General features: G+C 48.8%; 1 protein-coding gene across 1 annotated transcript in view; it reads right to left on the reverse strand.

The window, feature by feature from the left end:
• Positions 1-18,874, reverse strand: part of TARS2 (threonyl-tRNA synthetase 2, mitochondrial) — a 50,396-nt gene that overhangs the window by 29,163 nt on the left and 2,359 nt on the right. The window contains exons 2-6 of the mRNA XM_084823864.1: positions 8,172-8,389; positions 6,132-6,322; positions 4,587-4,710; positions 3,013-3,137; positions 1,318-1,435 (exon numbers count right to left, since the gene is read on the reverse strand). Of these exons, the coding sequence (XP_084679990.1) occupies positions 1,318-1,435; positions 3,013-3,137; positions 4,587-4,710; positions 6,132-6,322; positions 8,172-8,237 (624 nt within the window). The 5' untranslated portion in view covers positions 8,238-8,389. The remainder of the gene's footprint in view (positions 1-1,317; positions 1,436-3,012; positions 3,138-4,586; positions 4,711-6,131; positions 6,323-8,171; positions 8,390-18,874) is intronic.

Raw genomic sequence — 18,874 nt, forward strand, 5'->3', positions numbered from 1 at the left:
CATCAGATTCGCAGCAGAAGGCAAGAACAGCCGGGGTGTCACATGTGCAGTTGTGCTGGGGAAACAGTGACAGAAGACGAGTCCTGCTGGATCAGACCGAAGGCCCATTTCGCACAGCATGTTGTTTCCCACAGTCCTTCAGGCCACAATAAAATTGTATCTGCTGTTCTTATTTTAATGTCCCTTAATGATGTTGTTTTGCCTTTTTTACTATTTTAATAGCTTGTCATCTTATTGGATCGTCGTTCTACCAATTGGTTTGTCAGCTGCCAAGTATTTGAGGTATACTGCTTCTGAGTGTGGAGGCTCTATTTTGCCATCACGACTAATGGCATACTCTCGTCCTCCAGAAATTTCCTGAACACCTCTTTCCAACCACCTAAGCCCATGAACATAACCACATCCTGTGGCAGCAAAGCCAAAATAATTAAACCAAATAATTTGTGCCTGTTTTAGAAACCAGGTCAGCCTTCAAAACAAAGAAAGCCTGAACAACCTGTTGCCAAATATTTTAATTCCAATGAGCATAACCCTTCCAGGGCTGGAAATTCCAGCAGGATCGTTGGGTTAAGCCACTGCAGAAAAAAAAAATGACAGAGTCTGGGGTCGCTTGCGACGGATGATGTCGTCGCCAATCCACTGCCACCCCGCAGCATTTTCAGAAAGGAGGGTAAACTATCTGATATTACTCATCTCTTCCATTAAACTCCCCTGAGCAGTGGAGCGTGGAGAGGGGCGGGAGCCGGCCTCTCTCATTGGCTGGGCAGCGTCTATGGGGTGGATGACGTTCACGCCTACTAGCGGGACTCCGCCCATCCATCTGCACTGTAAGGCGGATTAAAGTGCAGTTCGACCCGTGGAAAGCGGGTTTCAAGGTAGCTTTCTGCTTCGCGCGCCTGGGACGGACCAACAGCAGTTTGCATGAAAATCCGGATAATACCGGAAGCGCTTCTCCTTCCGTTTCCATGTGGACTCCCCACTGGTGCGCACCCTTCGCACGCTCGGTTGTTATTTTAAGGCTGGCACCTCGCCTTCGAGGGCCGGGATTTAAATCCAGCTGCACTACAGACAAAGGCAGAAGCCCATCGCCTTAACTTAACAAATCTTAAGCTTCTCTCCGTTTTGTTAGTCAACAGATGATAGACTGTGTAACAAAAAAAGAAAAAGGACAGAAGACAGAGAGTTGGACGCACTTAACCATGATGTCCACAGTCTACGGCAACCTTTCCCCAAGCGGGCGCTGTCCAGATGGGTTGGACTAAAACTCCCATCCTCCCCTGCCACCCTCGGGGAAAGGCTGGCCTAAGGTTTTGGCACCTTAAAGAGTTCCATCAGATCCCCCCGGGACACCTCCAGCCGCTCAAAGGGGAGCTTCTCTTCAATGATCGCCCGACAGATCTCCTCCAACGCCGGTAGGTCCTTACTGGACACAGTCCTGAGAGGGAAGGTGGAAAAGCTCTTGGTAAAATCCAGAGGCATCAGTGGAAAGCAATTAAAGGCGGCCAAGAGAGACGGACAGCGCCAGTCCACGGGGCCCCCTTTGCCGGACACAACATACTGGCATCACCCAACGTAGTGACCGGTCCTGATCACGGGTTTGTTTGCTTTCCTGTTCACTAACACCAAAATGTCAAATTATGAATGGGCCCTGCAAGGGAACATTGCTGCATGAAATCCTCCCTGCTCAAGATTCCAGCCTCTCTGTTCAGTTTCCTCTCCCTGCACCCTGGTGTTCCATTTCTGCCCCATCTCCTGAACAGCCACAGAGCGCCCCACAGGGACTGAGCATCCTCAGTCCTCACTGGGATGTTGTGGGGTTCCCCTAAAGTTTCTTTGCATTTCTTCAAACCTTGGGAGTTGCCCCCCCCCCCCCCAAATCTGCCGATTGTGTGTGTGTGGGGCGGTGGTGCTGTTCTGGCTACACATAAAGATCGGTACTCAGTAAGATTGCTGTTAGGATGGGTATGATGATTAGAGCAGTGAAGGCCTGGGGGGAAAAGCATTATTATTATTATAGCAATTCCCCCCACCTTTTGAATTGCTCCAGTTTTTCCCAGGCCTTCACACCTCTAATGACGAACCTGTTTGATGTTGTCTCCTCTCTGCAAATTATTTTTGAAAACCCGCCTAAAGGGACATGTCACAACAGATTTGGAGGCTCAACCATGGGGCGGGGAGGATTTGAAGGGAAAAAACAACAACAAAAAAGGGCCCCATGATTAGCAAGATTCCCATGTGTGCATTGGGGGCCAGTCTGCGACCATGACCAGGGGTGGGCGGGCGGGCGGGCAACCAACCATGATCTCCTCTCCCCCAGCAAGATCTATATGCTCAAATCATTACTTAGACAGCAAGGACACCTAGTGGATGGTAAAGATTATAACACGCCCGGCCCAGCACGTGAAATCCTGCTGCCTGGGTGATGGCGTTGTACTGTTATCCCACCCTTCTTTTTTGACCAGAAAAACAAAAGGCAACAGCCTTGGTCCATCGAGTTCAGCACAGCCTGAACTGCAGCTCCCAAGGGTTCCAGACAGGAGATTTTATCAGCCCTACCTGGAAATGCCAGGGATTGTACCTTCTGCACACAAACCACACGGGCTGCACCCTTTCCCCAACCCAAATGGGCCAAACAAATGTGCTTTTTTGTGTTGTATTATAATTATGGATTTCTGAATTGGGCTGCGTAAGTTGCTTTGAGACTGCTTTTGCGGTGGGAAGTGACCCATACATTTATCATTATTATTGCTGTTTTATTATTGCTGTTTTTATTGTATCCCTACTGCTTTATTTTGCTTTTATCGCTTTTAATATTCTATCAGTTTTATGTGTTTCATTATTGTATGTCATCCTCAGAGGACTTCTGCCCTGAAAGGCAGCCATGAAATATTTAAGATAAATACATAAATAAATGGTTGTTTCTGTTATTATTAATAATTAATAACAATTAAAACCATAGCAATGTTTCATTGGCCAACGGCTCCTGCCGCTGCTGCCACGCTCCCTGCTTACCTTTGCCCATCCAGAAACATGTCATAGAAGAAGCCGTTTTCAGTGCTGGGCCCGTGACACAGGAGGGCACCATAGAAACGCTCGGCAGCAGCCCCTAGAACATGGGCACTGGAGTGCCAGAAGAGCTGGAGAAGAGATGGGGGGACTGGTTAGGCAGACTGGGCTCCTCAGCGCTTTGCAAGAGAGGAAACTCCACTCCAGAGGCGCCCTTGGACAATGATTGCCACAAGCCCAGAGAGATTATGATGGAAAGTGGCAGGAAGAGGCCCCCAAAGAACTCCCGTTGGCACGGGGCTCTGCTCAGCCTGGGATGGAGGGGTCTTTCTGCCTCCATCTATGGGGCACCGCCACTGTACTTTCCATGGACCACCCACCTTTCAGGAAAAATGAAGGCTAGCATGAGCCAAAGGGCCCAGAAGCCCAAGAAGATGGCCGACCGCCCGGGCGCTCCTATGGGTGAACCTTCCCACTCGGAGAATGTCGGCAACGCTACGGGGAGCGACAGGTGAGGCTTAAAACCCTGCCAAGCGATCAGGCTCCAGGAGTAGGCAGACATCCAGCGGAGGCCCCAGGGGCATCACAAGGACTCGAGGACCGAACTGTTAACAGGCCTCCTGACTGCCATGAAATTGGCCCAAGCGCCTTTTAAAAAGCCGACTGCGCTACCGAGGCCAACACCACGTCCCCGGGCGGTTTCAGGCTGAGCAGAGGAAGGCGTCCCTTCCTTTATTTTTCTTCTGTTCCACCTTTCTACTCAAAAAATGGTGCCCGAGGTGGCTAACAATAAAATCCAGAACAGAATCTTAATTAAAACATGGTGTCAAAACAAAACACAATTAAAAACGCAACAATAAAAGAGATAAACAGCACCCCGCCAATTAAAAACCGCTTCTGCAATGCACCAGCTCACGCTGCAAAGGCTGCCTGAATAAAAGCGTCTTTGTTTGCCAGGAGAAGGACAACAGAGAGCGAAATAACCTGGCCTCCCTCGGCAGGGAATTCCAGGGCCTGGGAGCAGCCACCGATAAGGCCCCCCCTTGCGTCCCCACCAAACGTGCCTCTGATGGCAGAGAGAAGGGCCTCTCTCAAAGACCTTAAGGCCCAGGCAGGCTTGTATGGGAGAGGGCAGCCTTTCAGTTAGCCTGGTCTCAAGCGCATAGGGCTTTATAGGGCATACCCAGCGCTTTGAATTGTGTCCGGAAACAGACGCTGTTGTGACAAGGGAGTCATGCGCTCCCTGTAACCGGCCCCAGTCAACAGTCTGGCTGCAGAGTTCTGGAGCAGCTGAAGCTTTCAAATCCTGTTCCAAGGCAGCCCCAGATGGCAGCAGTCCAAACAGGCTGCAACTCAGGCGTGCGTGAGGGTGGCCAGCTCAGACACGTGGGAGTGGGCGCAGTTGCGCATCAACCTGGGGCTGCCCTGAGCACGCGGATGGCTTGTCTGGAGGACGCCCTTAAGCTTCCTGCATGTCGGGAGTACAGCGCATTTCCCTGCTAACTCCACGCTAATAAAGGTTCGCACAAACCCCTGTTCCCCTCTCCCAAAGGAGCAGATGCAAATTAATCGCAACTCACCGCTTGCCCGTCCTGGGAATCAAAGTCCACGAATTCCAAGGTGGTGTCGCCCTCCAGCGGGCGATCCAGGTCATGCAAGTGCCCGTTCACCCGTGCTGTCACTGCCCGCGTGGCCAGACTCTGGCTGAAACAGCAGGGGAAAGTCAGAGCCCGTTGCAGGTCGGTGGCTGTCTCACGAACACAAGGAGACACTTACAGCACGCAATGAAAACACTGTGTTTATTGCATTCTCTGGTTTTTGTTCCATTGCACGTATATTTTATTGTGGTAAGCCGCTTTTTGAGCTTCCTTTTCTTTTTTTAAAGCGGAATTTAGGATGTTAAAAGATATACACAAAATGGAAATAGAAAAAGCCTGCAGATATAAAAGGGTTGTTGTTGTTGTTGTTACTATTAATATTTCTATACTGCCCCATAGCTGAAGCTCTCTGGGCGGTTTACAGAAGTTAAAACATTAAAATACAATACACAAAGTTTAAATTTACCTAAAAGCACACAGACAACATATAACTAAAAGCAACTCAGGTTGGCCCTGGCTCCTGAAATTTCACCAGTGGTTGCCGCCACCTCTCTCAACCTTTTCTTTACACCTGTAAGGACTAGAAACTTGTTCTCCTTTTCAGTTCATTGGTTAACCTGAAAGCCTCGGTGATCCTCAGGATGCTGGATTCACCTGTGCCCAATACCCATCGCTGCAACTGCACAGCAGTAACCGCAAAAAAGTGCAACGCACACAGTGCAAAGCTACACACGTTCACTCAGAAACAAGTCTCACTGGGTCCTGCGGGATTTAGTCCCTGGTGTTCATAAGATTGAAGCCACAGAGTCGGATAAGAGGGAACCCCTGGGATCCTTGCAAGGAAAGGTGGGATATACATTTATTAATAATACTAATAATACTAATAAATAATAATAACAACAATAAAATATTAACATTAACAACAACAACAACAACAACAAGCAGCTGCTTCTTCCAAGGTCCAAACTGCATCCCCAAGGGCATGGCTCGCACCCACTGGGACAGGGGTGTTGAACCTCTGGCCCTCTGAAATTCCCCCGAAGGCTACACGCCCCCATCCCCCCCTCTACTGTCGAGTGTTTCATGGTTTCCCAGCTTTTGCACTTCCTCCACCCCGAGCCAAAAAGATTGAAATAACTCCTCTAAGTCTTACTTACTGACAGTAAGAGCTTTAAGCTAAAATATGCTGGTATTTTTGGTGCTTTTTGCCCCCCTCCTTTGCCTCCGCCCACTAATGGAATGCAGCCCCCAAGAGCTTTTTCAAGATGGAATTCAGCCCTCGGGCACCGGATCGGGACTAATCATCAGCCGATCTCCGGGTATCTCGAAAACTCCAAATGCCTCGCCTCCCAACGAGGTGTTCCAACCTTGCAGAGAAGACAGGACCTCAAACCCCACCACTGTGAGTTTCCAACCCTTTTTTGCCACTGCCAATCGGCCTCCTTCGCCCAAAATATTGTCCTAGCAACGCTCGAGAGGAAACCCGTTGGAAGGGAGAAAGCACGGAATGAACGCGAAAAACTCCACCTGATCTGCAAGGCCACCTGATACGGCGTGGATGTCCAGGCTTCTCCTTCTATTTCTTTGCCGCCCGGCAGGGAAATCTGAATCGGACGTCTCTCTTTAAGGGTTCGCTCGGCCCAGCGTTCCTCAGCAGCGGCTCGGAGCCGCTCATAAAACGCCAAACGCTCGGTGATGTGGGAGGGGAGAGCGCCCGCCTAAGAGACAAAATGCAAAACAGCTTGATACAAATGAGACGGTTGGGGATGTGGCGGGAAAGGGTACTATTGTCAGAGAATGTTGGGGATCACTGAATCATAGAATAGCAGGGTTGGAAGGGGCCTACAAGACCATCAAGTCCAACCCCCATTTGGGAGAAGCTGCAAGACCCTGGAGCAGAGCTTCCCCCAAATCTGGCCAGAGATGCATCCTCTTTCTCCAAGTTAAAGCTAGAGGCAGTACTTGGCTTTGCTATCGCCCGGATTTTGCTATAACCCTCAGAGTTGCCAGCATAAAATCAGTGCTCTGAGTGTACCCCACAACTGGAAGCAGACATGCCCAGAATGTCAGCTCAGCCAGACACTCAAGGACAAGACAATCTGCAGCACCAAGCCCAACTGATGCCAGGTGTGGGCAAAATAGCCTGCCCTCACCCACAGAAGCTGCCCCCATGAAAGTGTGGCCAGGACACATGCAGAGATACAACAGTGGGTGGGCGCATTGGGCTTTCACTGCTTAATCATAGAATTATAGAATAGTAGGGTTGGAAGGGGCCTACAAGGCCATCGAGTCCAACCCCCTGCTCAATGCAGGAATCCAAGTCAGAGCATCCCTGACAGGTGGCTGTCCAGCCTCGTCTTGAAGGCCTCCAGCGTGGGACAGCCCACCGCCTCCCCAGGTAATTGGTTCCATTGTCGTATTGCTCTGACACTCAGGAAGTTTCTCCTGATGTTCAGCCGGGATCTGGCTTCCTGTCACTTGAGCCCATTATTCCGTGTCCTGCACTCTGGGATGATCAAGAAGAGATCCTGCCTTTGTGTATCACAACATGCTAGCATGCCCCAGGTCTGGGAAGTGGTCTTGCCCCAGGTCTGCGTTACAAAGGCATGGGAGCGCCACGATGAAGCAATAACCTTTTAAAGGGGGGGGGGGATGGATCTTTGAGTGTTGAGAAGCGAGGGGAAAGCCAGGTTTTTTTATTTAAAGAGAAGCTAAACCTCGGGGCTGCGTGGCAGCCGTCCTACTTCATTCCACGTGCATGGGGAAAGGGTGCAGTTGCTCATGGGTAAGGGGCAGGCATTCTTAACATGCCCAGAGACACCCATTAGATCCTATGACTTGCAACTTGTTTCGCTAGAGGTAAGGCGTTTTCAGAGATGAGGCAAAGAGGCTGCTAAATAGCATTACGGGAAGAGAAAGATTATGTCTGGGCCTTTCTTCTGCTTTTCCTGACACCAGAGCCCTCCCTCCAAAGGCCAAGAGATACAAAACATGGGCCTGACAGCAAAATCCAGACCGACAGCACTGCCTCCCGGCAAGCTCCAACGATTTCCAAGGCTCCAGGTGGCTGTCCTTTATTCCTGTGTTTGTAACTGGTTTGTTTTTATGTACTGTTTTCACTAAGGTTTGTTGTTAATCTGTATTTCATGACTGTTATCTGCCTTGAGCACCATTTGTAGCAGGAAGGAAAACGAATAAATAAATAATTAAGGGTGCAATCCTACGCATGTTCAGACAGAACCTACAATTCGCAGCATCCCCTAAATTCATTCCTTCGGATAACTCTGACGGGCTTCGACGACAGGCAACAATGAATACAATAAAATCCAGGTTTGCTGCAGGCACAGAGGTAACGCTTCACCTGTTGAATGCCTGCCTGTTGGCCAGCTCTTAGGAAGGCACAGGAACCTGCACCCAGCGCAACCCGAAAGGAAGCAACCCGAAAGGAAGCAACCCGAAAGGAAGCAACCCGAAAGAAAGGCAAGACCCCAGCATGATGAGAGATCTCAGAAGGTATACCTGCACCCCCCGCCCCAAGAGAGAGATTTTTAAAAATTGGTAACAGACCCTGTAGGCCCTGCAGAGGTGGCTCTTCCCAGCCCAGATCCTCCTCCACGACCAAAGAAGCCTCATCTTTTAGGGAAGACACGTGTCCCGCCAATTCCCACGTGCGAAGGCGGCTCCGCTGCCCCCTGCATCCTCCTGACCTGCAACCTGGCCGCAAATCCCACGCAGGAGCCGGCTGCAGGGGCGGAGCCACGCCTCCGCGCGCTGATTGGCCAGCCCTGCAAAGAGGAAGAGAGTGCGGATTGGTTGCGTGGCCGGCCAATAGGCGTCCTCCTCCCCTCCCCCGGAAGCAGTCCCGCCCTTTTGTTACTCCCTCCTGCAACAACAGCCCGGGCACGCGAAGTTCCGCGCCGCGTTTGCAGCACCAGGAGCGGATGAATGGCAAAGCAAGCTGCGAAATGCAACGGCTCCCCCGCAAAACAGCCCCCGCTTCCCGTGCAACGCTGGGCATTTTTGGGGGGCGGGGGGGTAGATTGCATGCATGCATGCATGGTTGCCAACTGACCGGAAACGGACTTGCTCTTGTGCCTTCAAACCAGCCGCTGGGAGGTGCAGGAAGCACCGGCCGAGGCTTTTCCAGAGCAGGAAAAGCATGACGAGCGCTTCCCACCACCCGCATATCCTTCATAGCCCGCACTCCCAAGCCGCAGAGCTACAGGAGCCAGTTGAAGAGTTGGCAACCCAGCAGGCATGGCCCTCGGTGTGGCAGGCGACGCTTGGAGGGGCGGGGGGGGGAGCAGAGCCGCACAGAAGTTACAGCTACTCAAAGGGAGAGAACTGCGCACAGGCCCGTTTGAAAAAACAAACGCAAAACGCCAACCAACTAAAACAGGGTAGGAATTCAACAGGTGCAGCTGCTTCTAACACTGCCTGCCCGTGCTGGGAGCGCTAAGAAGTTCTGCCTGTTTTTGCAGGTCTTAAAAGGACAGCAGACTTTCCATGGAAAGGCGATTATCTTCCCACCACGAACGAGCTCTATAAAATCCTATAAACCAGATTACCAGCGCGCGCACACAAGAGACAGCAAAGAAAGGGAGTAGTATAATTTAGCAGTATAATCACATTTTAAAAAGTAAACAGGGAGGCCTTTAAATATCCTAGACTTTGCCTTAAAAAAAGATCGAGAACAATGTACAATCCAGACTTCAATTGTATATAATATGGTGTTCCACCTTCTGAATACAGTTTATAAACCAGCACAATCCAGCCCAAGTGAAGCACTTCTAAATTTCATTGATTTTTCAGTGGGTGAGTTAAGGACACACTTATATCTTCACTGCTACGGATGTGATTTGCAAAGGATTAACTAGGGCTGAATTGTGCCAAATGCATTTTGCTGGGGGGGGGGGGATACTATAAATTAAAATCACAACACTTTTGCCTTCACCCATCCCCCTGCACATAGAATAATCATATTTTGTTGCCCCTTATGGCTTTTCCAGTTTTTAATGACCAAATTCAATACGCTTGGCTCCAGGTTCCACATGTTTAATAAGAACATAAGAGCTAGGCTGGATCAAACCAGGAGCCTCTTTAGTCCACATTCTGTTCACACAGCAACCAACTGGATACCTCAGCGGGAAGGCCACGACCAGGACGCGAGTCCATCAGCACCCTCTCACCCATGTTCCCCAGCAACTGGTAATCAGAGGCATACTGCCTCTAATACTGGAGGTAATATGCCATCATGACAAATCGCCATTTACAGTCTTAATTTCGCATTAGTGATGTACTAAAGTTTGTTGGCTCCTTACTCCACAGTTCCCATTTGTTTGCTCTGTCCTAAGAATGCCTTATAAGTTAGAATTGCTTTTTTTGAAAAACAACACAAAACTTTATAAACAGCGGCTTCCCTTTTAGGGTTATTTTAAGGATTATTGAAATGTCTGCAAAGGGGCTTGAAAGTACACCAATAGTGACAGCCTGATTGTATCTATGTTTACTTGGAAATCCTACTGTGTTCAGCAGGGATTGGCCTTGGGTAAATGTATATTGGAGGAGCGGAGCCCTGCAGCCCTGGCTCCAGATATAAAACCAAATATGGTTGATGGAACTTGCTCCCACCTAAAAGTTGCAGCCTTAGCATTATCAGGCATGGTTACTGACTTGTAACCACCCATTCCATAGGGTGGCCATTTACTTACACATTGCTAAAGAAGGGGAAATGCATCACCCCCCCCCAAAAAAAAGGTACAATTTGCATAACATTTGTATTTGCAGATGTGTGTGTACAGGTTAAATTTAGAAATGGCAACTAAAATAAAAATAAATAAAAGCTGTGTGCCTGCTTGGCCTGCTGTCTAGGCGCTGTGGATGGGCAATTTCAAGGCCCTGCTCTGCTCTCCCTCCTTATGGTTCTTTTATCTCTAAACCCCACAGCCCATCCAATATTGGCCACCTTTCAATAGAAGATCATCCTCTGTGAAGCTGGCCACCCCACCTTCAAAAAGCCTCAGATGGGGATTAAAACAAACACCACCACCCATCTCTCTAGTTTTTGAAAATATGAGAAAATGGATAAAGAAAACTGGGTCAGTATTATTTACCACCAATTTACTACTGGATCTATTCCAAAGCTCACGTGTCTCTATTAGCAGGTTTACGCTTGCCCTGAGACATCTACAAATACATTTTTCGCATAAGTTTCCTAAATACTTGAAAACATGCTGTGGGTGGAATATGGTGCAAACCCCTTAGTCTTCACAGAAAGGGATAGTTGGGCAGAGAACCCTTTTGGAGGAGGGCATCATTTAGGAAGGGCATCAGGGTTTCAGACCACCTCTGGTTACATTCCTCAAGAGCACCTTGGTCACCCCACTAGATCTACACATGGCATGATCATAGAATCATAGAATAGTAGGGTTGGAAGGGGCCTACAAGGCCATCCAGTCCAACCCCCTGCTCAAGGCAGGAATCCAAGTCCAGCCTCGTCTTGAAGGCCTCCAGGGTGGGAGAGCCCACCACCTCCCTAGGTCACTGGTTCCACTGTCGTATTGCTCTAACAGTCAGGAAGTTTCTCCTGATGTTCAGCGGAATCTGGCTTCCTGTCACTTGAGCCCATGATTCCGTGTCCTGCACTCTGAGATGATCGAGAAGAGATCCTGGCCTTCCTCTCTGGGACAACCTTTCAAGTACTTGAAGAGTGCTATCGTATCTCCCCTCAGTCTTCTCTTCTCAAGGCTAAACATGGCCGGCTCTTTCAGTCTCTCTTCAGAGGGCTTTGTTTCCAGTCCCCTGATCATCTTTGTTGCCCTCCTCTGAACCCTCTCCAGCTTGTCTGCATCCTTCTTAAAGTGCGGTGCCCAGAACTGGACACAGTACTCCAGATGAGGCCTAACCAGTGCTGAGTAGAGGGGAACTAGTACTTCCCGGGATTTGGAAGCTATGCTTCTATGAATGCCACCCAAAAGAGCATTGGCCTTTTTTGCAGCCCCATCACATTGTTGGTTCATATTCAGCTTGTGATCGACAACAATTCCAAGATCCTTCTCACTTGTCGTGTTGTTGAGCCACGCATCCCCCATCTTGTAACTGTACATTTGGTTTCTTTTTCCTAGGTGCAGAACTGGGCATTTATCCCTATGAAATGCCATTCTGTTGTTTTCTGCCCAGCGCTCCATTCTATCCAGATCACTTTGAATTTGGTTTCTGTCTTCCAAAGTATTAGCTATCCCTCCCAATTTTGTGTCATCTGCAAATTTGATCAGCATTCCCTGCACCTCCTCCTCCAAGTCATTCATAAAAATGTTGAAGAGCACTGGGCCCAGGACTGAGACCGTACCCCACTCGTTACCTCTCCCCAGTTTGAGGTCCCACTGATAAGCACTCTTCGAGTCCGATTCTGTAGCCAACTGTGGATCCACCGGGTCGTTGTTTCATCTAGCCCACTTTGAGCTAGTTTGCTCATCAGGAGATCATGGGGCACTTTGTCAAAAGCTTTGCTGAAGTCCAGGTATATGATGTCCACAGCATTCCCACGGTCCACAAGGGAGGTGACTTGATCAAAAAATGAGATCAGATTTGTCTGGCAGGACTTGTTTTTGACAAATCCATGTTGGCTTCGAGTCATCACTGCATTGTTTTCAAGGTGCTTCCAGATGGATTGCTTTATCATCTGCTCCGGAATTGTCCCAGGGATTGATGTCAGACTGACTGGTCTGTAGTTCCCAGGTTCCTCCTTTTTACCCTTTTTGAAGATAGGGACAGCATTAGCCCTCCTCCAGTCGTCTGGCACTTCCCCCGTCCTCCATGATTTCTCAAATAGACAGCGGTTCTGAGAGTTCTTCTGCCAGTTCCTTTATGACTCTAGGATGCAGTTCATCTGGCCCTGGAGATTTCAACTCATTCAAAGTAATTAGGTGTTGCTTGGCCATATGCCTATCGATCTCAAGCTGCAATCCTGCCCCTTCAGCCTGTACTTCACCTTTGCCAGGGGGCTCATAGACCCTCTTTGGGGAGAAGACTGAGCCAAAGTAGGAATTGAGCACTTCTGCCTTTTCCTTGTCATGTTATCGTTTTGCCATCCTTATTTAATAGCTGAACCACCATTTCTTTCCTCTTTTACTATGCACGTAGCTGAAGAAAGCCTTGCTGCTTTTAGCATCCCTCACTATCCTCAGCTCGTTCTCAGCTTTAGTCTTCCTGACGCCATCCCTGCAATTCTGTGCTACCTGCCTGTACTCTTCCTTTGTTACTTGGCTTTCTTTCCACTTCCTATGTGTCCTTTTTTGTTTTCAGGTCATCCCTAAGCTTTTTGTGAAGCCACATTGGCTTCTTCTGTTGTCTTCCACCTTTTCTTCTTGTTGGAATTGTTTGTAATTCCAACATGACTCTCATTAGACACCATTAAATGGGCTGTCTACAGAAGAGCTTCACACTCACACCTTAGTAGGGTTTGTCAGTTTCCAACCCCGTGAAACCTGTTTGATCCCAGGCACCAAGTTTAAATATCTGCTAAACAACGTTCAACTCTCTTAAAACCCTGCCTTTCTCTAGGCCTAAAGCATGTCACCCTTTTTTTGCTAACAATTTCCAGAGGGGTAGCCATGCTAAGTATGTTGCAGCAAAAGCTCCTTGCTGGTTTAACTTTTTCATGGTGGTGGGATTTAATTTTGTATATAGCCAAGAGCAGGCCTTCAAACTTTGCTGTGAATCTTGCTCCCTCCTCTCCCTCTCTTGAAATGTTTGGATATAGGACACTGTAGCCCTTTCCCAGTCCCTTCTGGATAGAAACACATCAGCCAGACCATCCCATTCAAGTGCAGCAACTTCTAAACACTCTGCGTCACTGCAAGGAACGATGGACCAGTAAGAATTGCTGAAGTAGATAGGTCCCCATATGACAAGGAAGAAACTGCAATGGGAGGAATAGCATGTCAGTAAGGCAGAAGCTAAAGTTGCTACTCTCGGTCATTACCTTGGCAAAAGAATCAGACACAATAACCCCAGAGCGCCGGTAAATGTAAAAACACACGCTCAAAGCCAGAGAAATGCAAAAGCGGGCAAAGTGCGAAAACAGGCTGTGCGGAGTAGCCAGTCTTGCAAGCGGATCTAGGATGACAGCATGTGTGTATCACACACTGAAGACAGCCTCAACGCAGCCCAGCTGGTTGCCAGCTCAAGCAACCCTGGGAGCTGGCGCTCCAATTTATGTGGAGGAGGAACAGACTTGGTCCCCTGCGTGTGGGTTTGCATGATTTGCGCCCCTTCAGAAGAGGGGCTGCATGCAAGCAGGTGCCCGAAACACACGCAACCTCCTTGGGGCGAAAGGGCCTGCTGTCCCACAAGGGCGGGAGCATGGTTGCAGTCAGTGGGTAGAGCTGGCCTAGTTCCCAGAAAGTGGCACAGCTTTCCTGAAGCGCAAAGGCCCCAAAGAACACAGTGGCCCAGGCTCTCCAGGGGGGCTTGCCACAGACATGAACGCCCCCGAGGCGGGCTCCAGTCAAGAGATCTGCCGGAGAAACGGCGCTCACGGTCCACTCACATGCCAGCGTCACTCCCGTGACGGTCATTTAAATCAGATCTTGTTCAATCCATTTCCGCCGGCACGCACCCACGCACCAGGGTCAACTCAACAACTTGGTGATTTTAGCGCCAATGCAAACGGCTCGAGGACGGAAAAGTCTCATCGTATAACACACATCACTTGCAGAGCTTTTGCATCATCTCAACCACGTGCCCACGTTCTTTCCCAGCTTCCCGCCCCTTCCAACACTTTCTCTCTGGTGGCCCCCCACATCTCACGCCCCTGCTGCTTTCACAGGTGTTCCACTACTGCTGACAATTGACCCCTTGTCTAAGTCTTCTACTATCCTTTCTCTAGGATTTGGAACAGCTCAAGTCAGCTCCCCAGGAAGGGGACTCTTGTGATGAGAGCAACTCAGCTAATCCTAGTCACAGACCTTTGTGCAAGAAGTAGTTGTCAGGCTGGAAGCTGCACCCCCATCACACAACCCCCACAAAACACCATTGCATATATATGCCATTAACCTCTCCCCACCCACTTCCATGGGAACAAAGGGAAAACCTGATGGGGATTTTTCAGTAATATTCATCACGCTAGATAGTCCCCATTCATTAGTTTAAAAGCCCTCCAAGAGTACAATCCTATGTATGTTTAGGCAGAAAAAAGGCTGACTGCTCCCAGCATGACCCACATGCACAGGATTGCACCCTAAATCTATCACATGGGGAACATGTGGTCTTCCAGGTGTTGGAGTGTAACTCCCATTATCCTTCACCAGTTGCTATGCTGGCTAAGGCTGATGGGATTTGCAGTCCACCAACACTTGGAAGACATATTCCCCCTGCTCTAAATCTTTGAGCCAAATATGAATCACTCGCTACTTCTCATCAACACACCTAAGAGTCATCCAATAAAGGAATGGAAACCTGTTCCTCAAAAGGGAGTGCTCAAGGCCTAGCACACAGGTGCCTTTACATTGCACTTCCAACTGAGTGTCACCAGAAGGAAATAACAGTGGCCAATGCTGAATACCCCCTTCCAACAAGCTTAACGTTACTGCTGGGAGCAGGGCCTTCACAGCAGCAGCCCCAAAGGTGTGCAACCACCCGCTTTTTTTCCTGCTAGCCATTCTGGAGAAACTCCTACTGCAAGAAGGCATGTTACTATACTGTATTTGAAGGTTTTTTCCAGTGCAATCCTATGCATGTCTACTTAGAAGTAAATCCTATTACATTCAATGAGATTTACTGCCAAGTAGGTAGGCTTGTAACTTTAGTGGCTTTAAAAAAAGTTTTGTTGGCTTTCGCAATTTACCACTTTTTAAAAAATGTTACAAGCTGCCTTGAGAAAGCTTTTAAATAAAGGTTGGGTTGGCTGCAGCCAACTGCACAGGCAATAACCCCATGGAGTGGAAAGCAATTGAGAAATAGACCCAATTGGCTTCACACTGTGGCCAGCAATTCCTGAGGTTTCAGGAGGAAGCACTTTAGACTCAGGGATTTTCTGCTTGGTGAAGGAGAACCTGGGCAAATGAGCCTCCACCCCCCAGCTTGCCATCTGAGGCAATACAGCCTAGACCTCATCCTAAGAACACAAGAGCTATAACGGACCACACCAAGGTTCCATCCAGCTCACTCCCTGCAATATGAAGTGGTACAGTCAGCATTCTGCTCTACATAGACTAGAACAGCAGCCATGCTGGATCAGACCAAAGGTTCATAAAATCATGGAATAGTGGGGCTGGAAGGGGCCTATAAGACCATCAGGCCCAACCACCTCCTCAGTGCGGGAATCCAAGTGAAAGCATCCCTGACAGATGGCTGTCCAGCTTCATCTTGAATGCCTCCAGTGTGGGAGAGCCCCCCACCTCCCTCAGGAATTGGGTCCATCATCTTATCAAGCATTCTGTTTAGTATCCAACCAGTTGCCTGCGGGAAACCCCCAAGTAGGACATGCGTGCAATAGCACTCTCCCATTCATGTTCCACAGCAACTGATATACAGGGCTGCTACCAGGACTAATAATCATTTATAGCTTTCTGTTCCACTGATGTGTCCAATTTGCTTTTAAAGCCATCCAAGTTGGTGGCCATCGCTACATTTTGTGGTAGCAAATTCCAGTTTAATTATGTGCTGTGCGAAGGGGTTCTTTTTTATCTGTCCTGCTGAATCTCTCGCCATTCAGATTCATGGAATGACGCCATGGGGTTCAAGTATTATGCGAGAACGACGCACAAGACCAGGCAACTATTAGTACAGGAAACGTTTTCAAATTGTTCTAAGTTGTCCCAAGATCTAACTGTAAGTCACCTTGGGGGCCCTATTGGGGTCGAAAGGCAAGTCAAACATTTACAAGTAATTTTTAAGTGCAGCAGGCTAAAGCTGTAACTCAATGGACGTGTTCTAGTGCCATTGGAATGGAGCCCAAATGCTTACCCCACAGAGAAAAACAGTAGCCGGTATACAAGCCGTGTCCCACTCCTACCCTTCGCACAGACTTGTACATAGACCTTCCATAAATATTGGCCGGTTTCTGCTTGGCCAGCCCTCCACGGGTCCGCTGTTGTCATTGCTGGCCACTCCACCATCAGCCACAAAGTTTTAACCAAATCCTAGGGACCCTGTTTGCTTAGTATGCACAGGCAATAGAGGGCTCTTGAAGACAGGCGGCCTTGCATTGACACTCTAATTATGAACACCCCAACCTTTGGAGCGGAAGAGGCTGTGAGCATAACAGCAGGGGAAGAGGGCTGGATGGCTCATCAGACCTTTGGAATCAAAGCAAAGTTGGGGACTGGGAACAGCTTCTTTAGCGGCAGTAATAAATGGATGCAGAAATGCTGTTCAGTTATAGCCAAACTCTCAACATGACTCAAACAAAAGCAGTTCACAGATACAGATCTGCCGCTTGGCTCTCCTGCCCACTGTGTTCTGCTACTGGCGCAGTAACAGAACTTCCTGACCCACAATATTTTGATGCTCACAAACCATACAAGAGGGCATGTTGGTGGGGAAGCTTACTTAAATGTTCCAGATAAAGTTGCCCGGCTTGACAGCGCACTGCTTAAAAAAAGAAAAACAGTTCAACATTCAACTGGTTGACTGTTCTCCTGCTGCAAATCTGGGGGGAAAGATTGCCTGCATCTTCCTACCCAAGCAGCTTAAGTGGGCAGCTCTGGCTGAGAAACCCAGGTCTCCCTACCCTCTCCCTGAAAGGGATTCCCAGGGTAACTCTCTCAAGGATGGAGAAGGAAATACAGTGGTCACCTTAAGGCTGCAGTCTTATGCACACTTACACAAGAGAAAGCCCTATTTGGTGCACTGGGGTCTACTCACGATATCAGATACTTGCAAAAACTCAACACAATGCAGGCAAAATCAAGTCAACCGATACTGTGGCAAAAGGCAGTGCTGAGCATTTGTTTTGCCAGGGTAGTAAACAGGGCCTGCTTTACTAATGAGATTCAGACAGAGAAAGGATTCAAGCTTGTTTTGTACCTCCAAATATTTTAAATATATACTTTTTCTCTCGGCCAACAGTCATGCACTCACTTAGAATTAATGCATCAGGCAGGTAAGGGGCAAGGGCTGCTTCAATGACCCCCAGCAGAAAGGAGACGTACAGGAGGAATACAATTCCACACGTGCTACACATAGACCTACAGCCACCGTATGAAGTTGTGGGCTGAGGCAACCTGCAAAATGGCACGCACAAACATGACTGGACTCATAGCCTACCTTGCATCTCAAGGGGAGAAAACTCTCACCTCACTGACGTCAGGGGAGATATAGCATAAGCCAGCAATCCTACACTACATAGTTTTTAAGTTCCATTGGGGCAGGTAGATTCAGAGCAAGAGCATGCTTTTTCACATTTCGCACACAGGTTGAGCTGCAAGCTTTGGAAGTCGCTTGGTTCCATGTTCAACACCATACAGCAGTGGCCACGGGCAGACTTCGCTAGCTTTTACAGTGCCTGTTTGGTTCCAGCAAGATCACACACCATGGGAAGAGGTGGCCAAGAGCGCCCCACCCACTCCAAAAAGCTTTTTGTCAAAGAGATTACCCAGCCACAAGTTTGACAGTGCTTTAGAAAGTCATAACATTATAACAAAAGCAAAAAAGAAAAGTAGAATGGGGAGAGAAACAGAGGCAAATGACCTTGTCCACAGTCTGGGCAAACATTTGACCCCCACCCCCACCACTTCAATTTATCAGATACTGCAGATTAGGAGTGGTTAATGCATACAATCCCATTTCTCCCACAGGACAGCAAAATATATCATCGCCAATCCTAGCCCCATGGCACACTGGCTCCCACACAATCTGCACACGTAGGACTGACTGCGGGATTGCCCTCACGACCAGCCACTGAAATCATGTGAGGATGAAGAAAAGAATTCCAGCCCCTTTCTCCTAGAAATGGAGGCCACACCAAGTCAAGAACACTTTATTAGTATACAATACAAAAATAAGGGAAGGGAGGAAGGTGGGCAGGGGTATTGCCTTCGAGATGCATCGCTTCAGCCGAGTTGCACTTTGAAAATGGGACAATTTCTAGGCCACCTTCCAAATATAGACAAGATGCATAATCAAGAACAGTCAACACTCCCTTAAAACAGCAGCTGCAGGCCTTTGAAATTGGATTGCGCTTCTTCCATCTGCAGTCCCCCCCCCCCCCATTTAAACTGCAGGCAGCTCCACATCTCCTCCAGTTGGTCGCTTGGTTGAAGACGACG

Source organism: Heloderma suspectum, chromosome 17 (assembly GCF_057233095.1).
Source record: "Heloderma suspectum isolate Gila_16-S chromosome 17, 16-S_ref, whole genome shotgun sequence".
Classification (NCBI taxonomy): Eukaryota; Metazoa; Chordata; class Lepidosauria; order Squamata; family Helodermatidae; genus Heloderma; species Heloderma suspectum.